This window comes from Bubalus bubalis, chromosome 1, assembly GCF_019923935.1.
Source record: "Bubalus bubalis isolate 160015118507 breed Murrah chromosome 1, NDDB_SH_1, whole genome shotgun sequence".
Taxonomy (NCBI): domain Eukaryota; kingdom Metazoa; phylum Chordata; class Mammalia; order Artiodactyla; family Bovidae; genus Bubalus; species Bubalus bubalis.
The window spans coordinates 126,986,308-127,002,413 of record NC_059157.1 but is presented as its reverse complement, the minus strand read 5'-3'; the positions used below and the strand labels follow the sequence as shown (position 1 = coordinate 127,002,413).

The 16,106-nt window shown below is 38.5% G+C and overlaps 1 protein-coding gene across 4 annotated transcripts in view; it reads left to right on the top strand.

The window, feature by feature from the left end:
- Window positions 1–15,362, top strand: part of SENP2 (SUMO specific peptidase 2) — a 35,232-nt gene extending 19,870 nt beyond the window's left edge. For all 4 annotated transcript variants that reach the window (XM_025287103.2, XM_006071085.3, XM_044943912.1 and 1 more), the window contains 6 exons: window positions 945–1,076; window positions 2,306–2,509; window positions 3,563–3,642; window positions 5,967–6,051; window positions 12,366–12,461; window positions 14,046–15,362. In XM_025287103.2, the coding sequence (XP_025142888.1) occupies window positions 945–1,076; window positions 2,306–2,509; window positions 3,563–3,642; window positions 5,967–6,051; window positions 12,366–12,461; window positions 14,046–14,108 (660 nt within the window). In that variant the 3' untranslated portion in view covers window positions 14,109–15,362. The remainder of the gene's footprint in view (window positions 1–944; window positions 1,077–2,305; window positions 2,510–3,562; window positions 3,643–5,966; window positions 6,052–12,365; window positions 12,462–14,045) is intronic.
- The last annotated feature ends 744 nt before the right edge of the window (window positions 15,363–16,106 follow it).

Here is a 16,106-nt window from a genome sequence, read left to right as displayed (position 1 = left end):
TTTTGACTCCTCCATTGTTGTCTTAGCAGATGTCCTGTTGAGGTGATTATCTATTGAGCACTTTTTATGTATTGGGCATGCAGGTGGAGAGAAAGATCCATAAGGTTGCAAAATTGTGTATAGTGGTAGAGGAAGCAGAAGTAAAAATATTTGGATGAAAGTTTCTAGTTGGTTTGTAGATTCAGGCTGATAGCATAAATTTATGGTTATCTGTGTAATTCTTTAGAAAAATGATGCCCTCTATTCAATAAGGACTCAGTTGCCAGACTGCTGCCTAGTTTTCTAGTTTCTGCTTATTCTGTTCACATCAGAAATGGATAGAATGATCTCTTTGATGCCCTAATTTTATTACTTTGATTTTTTAAAATCAAGGTTCAGGAGATAGTTAAGGAAAGTATGAAAATGCTTTTATAGTGTTGTGAAACGAGAAGAAAGTTCAGGAGTTAGACACTTCCTGGTTCAAATCTTGGCTCTGTTTTTTAATCATCATATGCATGTAACCAAAATTCTCTGAGGTTTACCTCTTCTATAATGGTAATGGTGACATTACCAAATGGTGACATTACCATTATTGGTGTCACCAATAATGGTGATAGTACTTTCCCCACAGATAGGGATCAATGATGCACTTCAAGCATCTGGTACGTGCTTGGCTCATGGTGCTCAATAAATGGTAGTAGGATAACTGAGACTATACTTCAAACACTTTTACCCAATAACTTTTTCTAGCAGCTAATAATTGGGCTGGCATTTCTTATAACCATTAATAAGACTGCTTTGTGGTCCTGAATTAAAATCTTTTTATCCTTTAATTTAGTAGGTCTTTGATAGTTTTTCATAAGGGTCAAGTATTACAGAGATGAAAAGCTTTTTTCAATCTCAGACTTTCAGAATCTGATAATGGTTCTTTATTAAAGTAACAACCTCTGGACTTTATAATTCAGGACATGGAAAAGGAAATCAGTAATGCTCTAGGGCATGGCCCACAGGATGAGATCCTAAGTAGTGCTTTCAAATTACGAATCACTCGAGGAGATATCCAGACCTTGAGGAACTATCACTGGCTCAATGATGAAGTAAGTTGTCTTTTTTTTTAACCCCTTGGACTATCATTATGCTTAACTCTTTTCTACCTGTAACATCGTGGTTTCTACACAGAAGGGATTGGTAAGGCAGCTTTAGTTTACCTAAAACAAAAACATCTTAAACCTTGAAAAGATAGTTAATTCTGATTGTCTGCTGCCTTTAATTAGCAATGTTTCCCTCTTCTGCCTCTGCTTTGTTTCATCTACATCTTCATTTATTAGTGACATTTTTATGAACCCTGGGTGCAACTGATAAATGGAAGGAAGCAGACAAGTGATCATTTATTTTAGATGAATTCTTACACGAGCCATTTTATTTTTTTCAATAATAAGTATTTTGATCACTATGTGCACTGTGTTTCTTTATTTCATTTGAGTGATAAGTATAAAAATTTGCCTAATTGTCTTGTATTGTTACGTCTTCACCTAAAGCTAGGTGTTAGTTCTTGCCAGTTTTCTGGTTGATCCTTTACCCAGCTGTGCAGCCCCCTGCGTTTTCTCCCTTTGCCTTCCTTCCCTCTTGCCATGACTCATGGCATATAAACACATTCTTGTAGAAGTAGAACATTTCTGTTTCATATTATAAATGCAATATGTTTATTATAAAAAATTTAGAAAATATAGGAAAAGTGAAGGAACAATATTATCATTCAAAAGTGGCACAGCTCTCTTGTAAAAATCTATAATGGGAAAGAATCTGAAAAAGAATATATGTATGTAGCATTGAATCACTTTGCTGTACATCTGAAATATTGTAAATCAACTATATTTCAATTAAAAATGATTAAAATTACATATTTCTATGAAAACAAAAAATGGCACAACTCAAAAGCAAACAAAATAACTATTGTTTTGGTGTATTTCCTTCCAGTGAGTTTTTAAAAATTGAGGTATAATTTATGTAAAATTCACTTCCGTTAATATTTCTGCATGTTTTATGTGTGGTATAGTTACATACACCTTTTAGTTGTTGCAGATTCTCCTTGACTTCTTTCTCTTGGCTCTCTTACTCATATGCCTCAGAAGTACAGTCTCATTCCTTCTTAATCCGTCCCATTTTGCACTGATCATTTTTTGCTTTCTATCTTCTGTCATAGATAGCTCTTTTATCTTCTGTCCCTTCCCTTAGTGTCTTATTTCTACTTCATCCTACTCAGGTAGAAATCGAGTTTTGATAATATACTTGACATATTCCAATGTTTACTCTCTTGGTATTATAGGTCATTAATTTTTACATGAATCTCCTGATGGAAAGAAATAAAAGGCAAGGGTATCCAGCACTTTATGCATTCAGTACTTTCTTCTATCCGAAATTAAAGTCTGGGGGTTACCAAGCAGTGAAAAGATGGACCAAAGGAGTCAGTCTCTTTGAACAGGAACTAATTCTGGTGCCTATTCATCGGAAGGTACATTGGAGCCTGGTGGTAAGTTGAGAGGCTTAACTGTTGGAGTTTGGATAATGACTGTTTTGTTAAAAGCAGGAATACCTCAGTAATATTCCAGTCTTGGTTACGGGCCACCACTGTAAAGTAAATATCTCAGTAAAGTGAGTCACATCAATTTCTTGGTTTCCCAGTGCTTATAAAAGTTAAGTTTACACTGTAGTCTGTTAAGTCTGCAGTAGGATCATATCTAAAAACCAATGCATATAGCTTAATTAAAAAATACTTTATCAATACTTTTTATGCTAACCATCACCTGAGCCTTCAGTGAGTTGTAACCCTTTCACAATAGTAGCATCAAAGACCACTGTTCACAGATCACTGTAACAAGTATAGCAATGATGAAAAGTTTGAAATAGTGAAGAATTACCACGATACGACACAGAGACGTGAAGTGAGCAAATAGACACTTCCTGTTAACACTTCAGTGTTAGAAAAATGACACTGATAGACTCGCTCAATGCAGGATTGCCACCAGCCTTCAATTTGTGAGAACTACAGTATCTGCCAAACACAATAAAATGAAGTGTGCCCGTAATGAAGGTGACCCTTTTCTGTCCACTGAGAGTCCAGGAGTATATGTTAAAGGCATACTCTGCAGAGTCGCATCTTAGTTCTTTAATTGAACAGTTTTGAAAGCTATTAGAGTCTGTGTAGTGGAGGAGCTTTCAGTTTTAGTAGAAAAGAGTGTTAGTACACATGGGTTATTTTGTTACTTTTGTTTAGAAGATGATAACAGGTTTATTGTACAAGTATAAAGAAAAAGGCAAAAAAACCCAAAAACCCCAGAATGCAGCTCATCACTCTGAGAGGACCACTAATATTTTGAGGAATAAGTTTCTAGGCCTTTCTGTAGGAATAGAAAAATATAATTTTATATGCCTGGAGCTCATGTCGTCTGTGATGTTTTATGAAAAATGTGTCTTAGAAATCCACTCATGTTGGTACATATATTGATGTTTAAAAGATGCTTTTCTTTTTAGAAATAAAATTCTCGTTATGGTTGTTTCTGGATGTTGCATTTTTCCATTATAGGCTATAGACCTAAGAAAAAGGTGTCTTAAATATCTGGATTCTATGGGACAAAAAGGCCACAGGATCTGTGAGATTCTCCTGTAAGTAAAGGCTGAAAGCTTCACTGTTGCCTCAGTATGCCCTTCGTTATGTGGTCTTTCTTCTGTTTAATCCTTGGAAGCTCTGGTGTACTGTAGTCTAATGTGTAGTGAGGGCTGTCTTCCCCGTTGTTCAGGACTTGACTTGTATCTGTCTTTTTGTCTAAAAATAACCCCAAAATCAGATCTTTACTGAGAAATCTTATATAATTGCATCATTGAAAACAAATTTGTCATATGTAAAATATATCCTGTTAGAATCCTGTGATTTGAATTAGATTTCTCTGGGGTTCATACACTATTCTGAATGTTGTAAAGAGCTGTCAGCTGGGGAGAATTAGTTCTGTCAATTTCTTAAGCCCATTCATTCATGTCCCTGTGCTTTCCATGAAAGTTGGGCTCATCTCTTAGAATCTGGAGGTAATTTTTAAGTTAAACATATGGTTTGTAGGCAGCTATTTCAATAATAATTGGTAGAAACCTGTCTTTAAAGCATAGCCACCTATTAGCTGTGTAAAGAATAAGATAAGAATTTCACAGGGAGGAGGCAAAGCAGTGAAATGAGTCTATTCTGAATCCCTTATGGTCACTGGAAGCAAATGCAGATTCCAGGTTTTAGTTTTAATAAGGATACTTTAGTAAGGAACTTGTTAAATGAATGATATGAAGAAAAGTTGTTAACAGTAATCAGTTCTTGTTTATATTATTTAGTATAAAGATCCTTGTTATATATGGGTGTTGAATAAAATACCCATGAGAATAAAAAATGTAGGGAAGTTTTAAAAAATTTTAAAAATCATAAGATACACCAAATTGTCTATAAAGCAGTTATTTCCTTCTAGTCTTTTCTGCTTAAGATGTATGTAAAATGTGTATACATACATGTGCACATACATGTACACATATATTATCACATACTTAAAGATGTTTTCATTGGATTCATACAGCAGAATTTTATATGTTGCTTATAACAGGATACAAAAAAGACCTTACTTTTATAACATTCATACTTTTGTTCCCCCTCTGTCTTTTTTTTAATATATAAAGAGTTCAGCTTCTTTGGGCATCTGAGGCCCTCTCTCCTGATGCCTTTAGTCCAGCTTTTCTATTTTTTTCATTAACACCTCCCCACTCCAGATTTTTTTTTAAGTTTTCCATGACAAGAGAAAATAATGAATAGACTTTTTTGTTTTTTGGGTTAAGCTTTAGATTGCTACCTTCTCAGAACCAGTTTTCACCTCTTTGGGAGTGATATTGGTGCTCCCACATAGAGCACATGCCCTGTTAGCACTTACATCTTACGTGCAGGTTAGCGTGAGAACAGAGATGCCTAGGTTAAATTTGATATCCCTTTGGCGATTTGGATAAAATTAATTACTCTCAGTACTTAAGTGTATAATCACCTAGGAATGAGGAAATTCTCTTACATAACCGCATGCCATTATCAGCCTTCAGAAAATTGACAATCACTAATATGTAATGTGAACTCCCAGGTGGTGCAGTGGTAAAGAAGCTGCCTGCCAGTGCAAGAGATGCGGAACATGCGGATTTGATTCCTGGGTTGGGAAGATCCCCTGGAGAAGGAAATTAGCAACCCACTCCAGTATTCTTGCCTGGAGAAATCCCATGGACAGGGATTTTTCCTGTCCACGGGGCCACAGAGAGTTGGGCATGACTGAGTGGGGGGCTTCGGTCCATAGGGTCACAGAGGGCTGGACATGACTGAGCACACATGCACACACATGATGTGTAACATAGATTCATGCTCTGACACCATCAGATACCTACAGCTTTTGCCCCCTAATCCAGGAAGTCAGTCAGGGATCATGCCCGTACTTAATGTCTCTTTAGTCTCCTTTAGTTTAGACTAGCCTTCCTTTTTTTTTTCCCTATGGCAGTGCCCTTTTTTTTTTTCTTTTAAAGCCTCCAGGCTAGTTGTCTTATTTAAATGTATCTATTATTAGTGAGTAAAAGTAACTTATAAATGAAGTGCTTTTTTCTTTCATTAGAATAAAATGTGTGCTTTAAAACGGAGTGGAGGAGAGAACTAGAAGACAAACAGCAAATCATTAATAAAAAATATTTCCAGAGTGGTTATTATGAGGTCTTTTACCTTTTACATACTTTGTTTTAACTTTTAAAATATAACCTTGTATAATTTTTATAATCAGAAACAAAGTACAATGTAAAAAGCCAAAAACAATCATTTAAAAAATCTAACAGGTGGATTTGAGAATAGCACTCTGTTAAACATCACAGTGTCTTTGTAATTAGAATACTAAGTGTCCACAGGGATTCATCAATATATGTCTTTGCTGTTTTTTCAGTCAGTATTTACAGGATGAAAGTAAGACCAAAAGAAATATTGACCTGAATCTTTTAGAGTGGACCCACTACAGCATGAAGCCACAGGTGAATGATGATCTTTGTATTTCAAATACTTTGTTGCATTTCCTGTCAGTAACATATTATTTTGACTTGGCTTTCTTCCTCCCCTTATTCATCCTTATGCATTCATTCTCCTGAGGTGTATGTCCTAAAAATGATCTAAATCTTTAGAAATTCACTTAACCAAGATGTTTGCTTTTAAGCCTTGATCTTGTTTCTTAAATTATAAAAGTTAAATATCTACTAGCATGACTCAAAAATTGAAGAAGATAAAAAAAAAGATTCAAGTCAGATACTTTTCTTGGTTGGCATTAATGGGATCTTCAAGTTCCTGTTCAAAACTTATCTGAGAAATTTGTATATTTATATCTTAAGGGTTCCATGCTGTGAGTCCTCAACAGTCAGGTGTGTTTTTTGTGAATGTGCTTTGAATCTTGTCAGATTTGAATCTCATTCCAGGTTTAAAACTGCATACATCGTTCAGTCCTAATGGCTCTTTTTTAAAGGAAGCTACATGAGTTCAATTTTCGCGCTAATCTATGTGTAATGGCTCAGTTCTTTTTATCCAAAAGCAGTTGCATTTCTAAGTTGAATAATTAGAAGAGTAAGTACTGAAATTTCCTGAAGAGAGCACAGAAAAGAGTTTCTTAGGATGAATAATTGTGTTCTGGAATGGAAAATGTAATAAAACAAATTCTCTGTAGTGGAATCTATAGTTCTCTGCATTTGGATAGTGGAATCTGTAGTTCTCTGCATTCTGTGAGAGATGCTGGACTCAGGAGAAAAGTTTGAGGTACCTACCACATGTATGCATTTTCAGCCTTTTCCTTTTTACAATAATAATTTGTGTTTCTTTAAATCTAAATTGAGTTGTCATCTAGTATGTTTTCCAGCAGTGGAATTAGACTCACTTATACTCTTATTCTTCTTATGCTTATACTCTTGTGCTCCTTATAATTGACAAAGTGTGTAAGGGGCTGGCCAGCATTAGGGCAACACGAATTTGGGAATGTGTGAGTTTGCTTCACCTGGCTTGGAATCCAGCACCTTTGGTTTATGATGCCCTTGAGTTGTGCTTCAAGCAGTAAGCTCTTTTATTTTTTCAGGACAGAACTGTGCTCTTAAGACAAGATTTCCTGATTGGTTAAAGCCTTTCAAGAGGCTTTTTCTTTCTCCTGCTTGCAGCTATGGGGGTCCAAAGCAGTTCAGTTCAGTTCGGTCACTCAGTCACGTTCGACTCTTTGCAACCCCATGGACTGCAGCACGCCAGGCCTCCTTGTCCATCACCAACTCCCAGGGTTTACTCAAGCTCATGTCCATTGAGTCGGTGATGCCATCCAACCATCTCATCCTTTGTCGTCCCCTTCTCCTACTTTGAATCTTTCCCAGCATCAGGGTCTTTTCCAGTGAGTCAGCTCTTCGCATCAGGTGGCCAAAGTATTGGAGTTTCAGCTTCAACATCAGTCCTTCCAATGAATATTAAGGACTCATTTCCTTTAGAATTGAATGGTTTGATCTCCTTGAAGTCCAAGGGACTCTCAAGAGTCTTCTCCAACACCACAGTTCAAAAGCATCAATTCTTTGGCGCTCAGCTTTCTTTATAGTCCAACTCTCACATCCATACATGACCACAGGAAAAACCATAGCCTTGAGTAGACAGACCTTTGTTGACAAAGGAACGTCTCTGCTTTTTAATATGTTGTTTAGGTTGGTCATAACTTTCCTTCGAAGAAGTAAGCATCTTTTAATTTCATGCCTGCAGTCACCATCTGCAGTGCTTTTGGAGCCCCCCAAAATAAAGTCTGCCACTGTTTCTGCTGTTTCCCCATCTATTTGCCATGAAGTGATGGGACCAGATGCCATGATCTTCGTTTTCTGAATGTTGAACTTTAAGCCAACTTTTTCACTCTCCTCTTTCACTTTGATCAAGAGGCTCTTTAGTTCTTCTTCACATTCTGCCATAAGGGTGGTGTCATCTGCATATCTGAGGTTATTGATATTTCTCCCAGCAGTCTTGATTCCAGCTTGTGCTTCCTCCAGCCCAGCGTTTGTCATGATGTACTCTGCATTTAAGTTAAGTAAGCATGGTGATGATATACAGCCTTGATGTGCTCCTTTTCCTATTTGGAACCAGTCTGTTGTTCCATGTCCAGTTCTAACTGTTGCTTCCTGACCTGCATACAAATTTCTCAAGCGGCAGGTCAGGTGGTCTGGTATTCCCATCTCCTTCAAAATTTTCCACAGTTTATTGTGATCCATGCAGTCAAAGGCTTTGGCATAGTCAGTAAAGCAGAAATAGATGCTTTTCTGGAAATTTCTTGCTTTTTTGATGATCCAGCGGATGTTGGCAATTTGATCTCTGGTTCCTCTGCCTTTTCTAAATCCAGCTTGAACATCTGGGAGTTCACGGTTCATGTACTGTTGGAGCCTGGCTTGGAGAATTTTGAGTATTACTTTACTAGCGTGTGAGATGAGTGCAATTGTGTGGTAGTTTGAGCATTCTTTGGCATTGCCTTTCTTATGGATTGGAATGAAAACTACCTTTTCCAGTCCTGTGACCACTGCTAAGTTTTCCAAATTTGCTGGCATACTGAGTGCAGCACTTTCACAGCATCATCTTTTAGGGTTTGAAATAGCTCAACTGGAATTCCATCACCTCCACTAGCTTTGTTCATAGTGATGCTTCCTAAGGCCCACTTGACTTTACATTCCAGGATGTCTGGCTCTAAGTGAGTGATCACACCATTGTGATTATTTGTGTCATTAAGATCCTTTTTTATATAGTTCTTCTGTGTATTCCTGCCACCTCTTCTTAATATCTTCTGCTTCTGTTAGGTCCATACCATTTCCGTCCTTTATTGAGCCCATCTTTGCATGAAATGTTCCCTTGGTATCTCTAATTTTCTTGAAGAAATCTCTAGTCTTTCTCATTCTATTGTTTTCCTCTATTTCTTTGCACCGATCACTGAGGAAGTCTTTCTTATCTCTCCTTGCTATTCTTTGGAACTCTGCATTCAAATGGGTATATCTTTACTTTTCTCCTTTGCTTTTTGCTTCTTTTTTTTTCACAGCTATTTGTAAGGCCTCCTCAGACAGCCATTTTGCTTTTTTGCATTTCTTTTCCATGGGGATGGCCTTGCTCCCTGTCTCCTGTACAATGTTACAAACCTCCATCCATAGTTCATCAGGCACTCTGTCTATCAGATCTAGTCCCTGAAATCTATTTCTCACTTCCACTGTATAAACGTTAGGGATTTGATTTAGGTCATACCTGAATGGTCTCGTGGTTTTCCCTACTTTCTTCAATTTAAGTCTGAATTTGGCAATAAAGAGTTCATGAACTGAGCCATAGTCAGCTCCCAGTCTTGTTTTTGTTGACTGTATAGAGCTTCTCCATCTTTGGCTGCAAAGAATATAATCAGTCTGATTTCGGTGTTGACCATCTGGTGATGTCCATGTGTAGAGTCTTCTCCTGTGTTGTTGGAAGAGGGTGTTTGCTATATCCAGTGTGTTCTCTTGGCAAAACTCTATAAACCTTTGCCCTGCTTCATTCTGTACTCCAAGGCCAAATTTGCCTGTTACTCCAGGTGTTTCTTGACTTTCTACTTTTGCATTCCAGTCCTCTGTAATAAAAAGGACATCTTTTTTGGGCGTTAGTTCTAGAAGGTCTTATAGGTCTTCATAGAACTGTTCAACTTCAGCTTCTTCAGCATTACTGGTTGGGGCATAGACTTGGATTACTGTGATATTGAATGGTTTGCTATAGAAACAAAGAGATCATTCTGTCATTTTTGAGATTGCATCCAAGTACTGCATTTCGGACTCTTGTTGACCATGATGGCTACTCCATTTCTTCTAAGGGATTCCTGCCCGCAATAGTAGATATAATGGTCATCTGAGTTAAATTCACCCATTCCAGTCCATTTTAGTTTGCTGATTCCTAAAATGTTGATGTTCATTCTTGCCATCTCCTGTTTGATCACTTCCAATTTGCCTTGATTTAGGGACCTAACATTCTAGGTTCCTATGCAGTATTGCTCTTTACTGCATCAGACCTTGCTTCCATGACCAGTCACATCCACAACTGGGTGTTGTTTTTGCTTTGACTCTGTCTCTTCATTCTTTCTGGAGTTATTTTTCTACTGATCTCCAGTAGCATATTGGGCACCTACCGATCTGGGGAATTCCTCTTTCAGTGTCCTGCCTTTCTGCCTTTTCATACTGTTCATGGAGTTCTCAAGGCAAGAATACTGAAGTGGTTTGCCATTCCCTTCTCCAGTGGACCACATTTTGTCAGAACTCTCCACTATGACCTGTCCGTCTGGGTGGCCCCACACAGCATGACTCATAGTTTCATTGAGTTGGACAAGGCTGTGGTCCATGTGATCAGATTGGTTAGTTTTCTGTGATTGTGGTTTTCAGTCTGTGTGTAAACATTCTCCCTCTGATGGAGAAGGATAAAAGGCTTATGGAGGCTTCCTGATGGGATAGACTGACTGAGTAGTAGTCTTAGTTTTATGGCTAGGAAAGAAAAGTCTCTCTGCAGTGTTGAAATAGGTTAGTTGTATTGTAAGCATATTTCAGCAGTAGCCACAGGACTGGAAAAGGTCAGTTTTCATTCCAGTCCCAAAGAAAGGCAATGCCAAAGAATGCTCAAACTACCGCACAATTGCAGTCATCTCACACGCTAGTCAAGTCATGCTCAAAATTCTCCAAGCCAGGCTTCAGCAATATGTGAACCGTGAACTTCCTGATGTTCAAACTGGTTTTAGAAAAGGCAGAGGAACCAGAGATCAAATTGCCAACATCCGCTGGATCATGGAAAAAGCAAGAGAGTTCCAGAAAAGCATCTATTTCTGGTTTATTGACTATGCCAAAGCCTTTGACTGTGTGGATCACAATAAACTGTGGAAAATTCTGAAGGAGATGGTAATACCAGACCACCTGATCTGCCTCTTGAGAAATCTGTGTGCAGTTCAGGAAGCAACAGTTAGAACTGGACATGGAACAACAGACTGGTTCCAAATAGGAAAAGGAGTTCGTCAAGGCTGTATATTGTCACCCTGTTTATTTAACTTATATGCAGAGTACATCATGAGAAATGCTGGACTGGAAGAAACACAAGCTGGAATCAAGATTGCTGGGAGAAATATCAATAACCTCAGATATGCAGATGACACCACCCTTATGGCAGAAAGTGAAGAGGAACTCAAAAGCCTCTTGATGAAGGTGAAAGTGGAGAGTGAAAAAGTTGGCTTAAAGCTCAACATTCAGAAAACGAAGATCATAGCATCCGGTCGCACCACTTCATGGGAAATAGATGGGGAAACAGTGGAAACAGTGTCAGACTTTATGTTTCTGGGCTCCAAAATCACTGCAGATGGTGACTGCAGCCATGAAATTAAGACGCTTACTCCTTGGAAGGAAAGTTATGACCAACCTAGATAGCATATTCAAAAGCAGAGACATTACTTTGCCAACAAAGGTCTGTTTAGTCAAGGCTATGGTTTTTCCTGTGGTCATGTATGGGTGTGAGAGTTGGACTGTGAAGAAGGCTGAGTGCCGAAGAATTGATGCTTTTGAACTGTGGTGTTGGAGAAGACTCTTGAGAGTCCCTTGGACTGCAAGGAGATCCAACCAGTCCATTCTGAAGCAGATCAGCCCTGGGATTTCTTTGGAGGGAATGATGCTGAAGCTGAAACTCCAGTACTTTGGCCATCTCATGCGAAGAGTTGACTCATTGGAAAAGACTCTGATGCTGGGTGGGATTGGGGGCAGGAGGAGAAGGGGACGACAGAGGATGAGATGGCTGGATGGCATCACTGACTCGATGGATGTGAGTCTGAGTGAACTCCGGGAGTTGGTGATGGACAGGGAGGCCTGGCGTGCTGCGATTCATGGGGTTGCAAAGAGTCGGACACGACTGAGCGGCTGATCTTATCTGATCTGATCTGAAGCATATTTCTAGTTGAGCCACCCTTAGCTCTTTTCAATATTTATAAATTCCCCTGAAACAGTTCTGACTAGAATTCCTATTCCTGGTAATAAACCTTCTTTCACTTTGGTTTATATGAGAGGTGAGAGATGGAAATCTCACTTTGCTTTTCTCTTTCCTTCTAAAAAACATTTTCTATGTGGGTCACATACACCATGTCATGGGTTGAGTTTTTATACCACATAAAGACTATTTGTGTTTGTGTGTGTGTCTATGTGTTTGTATAATAGCAGATTGAACATTTACCTTTATAATATTGTTTATCCACAGTAATGTTTTGGGAAAGTCAAAGGAGTTTGATGAAATTTCACCCCTTTTCTCTCTTCTTTTTTTGTAATTATAGGAGATTCCTCAACAGTTGAATGGGAGTGATTGTGGAATGTTTACTTGTAAATATGCAGATTATATCTCCAGGGATAAACCTATCACATTTACTCAGGTAAGTGAAGACCCCTGCTTATCCATTTACTTGTTACTAAACAAGGTAAACTCAGAGCATGTTACCTATGCTTGGCTTACATTAAACTCTTGATCATGGTAGCTGTGCTGCTATTCTTGCTGTAAACCTTGGCCGTAGTCCTGCTCCTGCCAACATCAGGTTTGTCACTGTATATTCTCTCTTTTATCCTAGTCGTTGGTGACCGTTGGGACAATTTTCATATCTCTGAACTCCAGTGTTGACTGGTTCTTGAGTATTACTGATAGTTTTACCCAAAGAAGGAGGCATGTTAGAATATTTAATAGCATGGAGAAATCAGGCCTCATGAGAACTTAAGTTGCAGGTTTAAGACAGAGCTATGAATGCTTCTTTTCGCTTCTATTCTGATAATTTTTGGTTCTCCATAAATTATGGAGAACTCTGCATTTGAGTGGAAATTCAAATATGTTGGGAGCTGTTGAGAATTTATGTTAGTAAATTCTTTTTCTCAGTCTTTTTCCAACTAAGGACAACCTCCTTTAAAAAATAGCTTGCTTTAACAGACCTCATTTTGATAGCTACCACATTGTACATATTGGATAATAGGACTAATATTAATCCCATTCCAGTTTTTTGAACAGAATGCACTAAGGATCCCATGCTGAATTGATAAAATTGGTTAACGTCAGCAGTTTTACTAAGAATAAATGTGCAATATTTTTACTACATGTTTTGAGCTATTAAAATAATTTACAAATCCATGTGTTAAGACTTTTTAGGCCTCTCCATACTATTTTATAGGAAAATGGTATATCCAGATAATTAAAATGAAACACCGGGAGTACCTCAAGGGTATAGACTTCTGATTTCATCAGAAGAGTCATAGGTGATTTTGGATTTGTTTTGCTTGTTTTTGCTTTGAAAGTTGGCCCATGTGATTATTATCAGTTAAAGCAGAATATTAAGCAAAGGATTTCATTTTTTGATGCTTCTAAAGAGATCTTCCCGACCCAGGGATTGAACCCGGGTCTCCCTCATTGTAGGCAGACACTTTACCATCTGAGCTACCAGGAAGTCCTCTAAGTAACAAGGAGTTATTTATTATTTGACTTAAGATTTGAAGGAGAGAAGTTGCTATTTGAACAGAATTTGCAATGGAAAACATTTGATACAGCAGAAACTTGTAGGCTTATTTTTTCTGTATTTAAATAGAGTTCATGTTTTTCTCATAAGAAAGCAAAAAACGTCCATTTTAGAATGGTTTGAAAATACAGATAAGTAAAGAAGTTACTTTTTGTGCTACCACTTAGCTGTTTCCCTTTTTGGTACACATTTTTGTTACAAAGCTGTTATTGGACTCTTATATAATTCTGCATCCTGCTTTGATTTTCCTTAACATGTAAAAATGCTTATGATGCATACAATAGTACATATTATAAACATTCTTTTTTTATGGCTTTATAAATCTGTACCATAGGGTAGCACAGTCAAGGCTTACATAAAGAACACGGTCATCCTACTTTATTTACATGCTACACCCTAATGGTTGTTGATGCCCTGGCACTTTCACATGTGATGGATATGTTGCTTGTGGATTGTCTGCAGCACCAGATGCCTCTGTTCCGGAAGAAAATGGTGTGGGAAATCCTTCATCAGCAGTTGCTGTGAGAATGCCCCGCCCCGCCTCTCCAGCTGCTGGTGGTTCTTTCATGGACGGACGTTTCCATATACCTCATGCATTGTGGGTTAAGAAGTCCCTGCATCACCTCTGTTCTCGCACAGGTACTGAGCTGTCAGAAGTGCATGAAGGCCTCTCTCTGCACCCTGGTCCTGACTTGGTGTGCAGCGGGCTGCTTGGAACCCTGTTTATAAGGCTGTGCCTGCTCAGAGCCCTGGACTATCAACCCACACAAGAACATATGCTAATTAATACTTTTTTTTTTAAGATTTTTTTTTCCCTATGAACTTGGGAAGTGCAGAATTTATTTTATGATTTTTCTTTGTGTTTGTTCACGTGTATTCATTGACTCACTCATTTGCAAACATGATGGGCAGTGGCTGTTTTCTGCTGTTCTTTTTAAAGTTAACTCTAAATTACTTGTTTGAACTATTTATTTCTGAAAGGAATGGTGATCAAGCTGCCGTTCCCTGCTAAAGATCCTGAGGGAAGTCAGTGGGGGGAGGAGAGAAGAGTTAATTAACCTCTACCGCTAGAGCAGTAACTGCCAACTTGGAGCAGGAGGTCTTCTTTCTTTTGAGGCTTGACAGCGCCGGGAGAGGCGCCGTGGTGTAGGGCTCTGGTTGCCTTTCAGAGGAAGTCCACACTACAGCATTGACATGGTGTCGTGGAAAAGTGGAACTATGGCCCAGGAACTCTGGCTATCTAAGTGTCTTCAGAAGAATATTGGAGTCATCCTAAAGAGACTTCCCTTTCTGGAAATGAGGTGACTTGGCTACTCTTAAAACTGGATTTGAAGTAACTGTAAACCCTAAATCTTCATTTTGATCCCAAATCTGGTTGTGTATTAACCTCAGATATGTAAGGGCTGGCCTGAGCAATTGATTTCAAAGGATACTATTCAATTTAAAGCTGTTTTTTCTCAACGTTTTTTTTTTTTTTTTTCCCTTTATATGAAGTTGAAATTAAGTTTTATACTCATTAGCATTTACATCTCCCCATTTCACCCCTACTGATTTCTGTGCAAGAAAATTTAGTACTTGGTTCTGAGGTTGCCAGTTCTACAGTAATCTATTTTGCATATGAAAGTTTGTATTTAACTGTTTTGTTCATTAAAAACCTTACAGTGGTTATGCATATTTAATTTCAGGAAATTTAGAGTTGGTCAGAACATATTTTGCAAAATCTAGTGCCTAGTGTTGCTTTTTTGATGTAATAAAAGGTTGTCTGGCAGAACCTGAAAAGTATATGCTGAAATGATTTCTAACCCTTTCCCTACTTCCCACACCCTAGTTCACAAAAGGAAGAGGTCAAACCGGAAAAATTGGGTGCCAGTTGTCACAGAGGCAGACTCTTGCAGGTTGTTTTCCCTGAGATGTGTAAAAGGTCTTGGTATAGGACGTGGGGCTGGTGGTACGGATTGAAACTGCTGTGCCTACCTGGTGGTCAAACTAGAGGACGTGTGCTTAGGGGATGATGAAAGAGGAAGCCAGTTTGGCTGTCTCTCTCAAGCTGTGGCTGTTCAGAGAACCCTTCTTGCAACCTCCATTCCTTTCCTGAGGCTGCTGGAACTGTGTCTGAGAATTGGGATCAGGCAGCTGGCACAGCCACAAAAGGCCAGGGAGGCACTGGGGGAGCAATACGCTGAACACTTGGCTCCCACTTGACACTAGTAGGTTTCACCTGGGAATTTAGAGCCTTGGTTAAGATTTGCTCCATGTGGGGTAAATCCTGTCAGGAATGGCAGCCCAAATGAGTGATGCTGGGGTCTAATGTATTTGTATTACAAGTATTTGGAGTGGCTTCTTAGAGCAACATTCACTGATATTTCCATTAATGTGATTCTTCAGGATAGCTCTTAATCTCCCAGGACATAAAGAAATTGATGAGAACAAAGTCAAGCTGAAGAATGCCATTCTACTTAACCCTGAGTTTCTGAATTTAATAGGAGATACCACAAGCCATGCTCCTCTAGACACTGATATTTC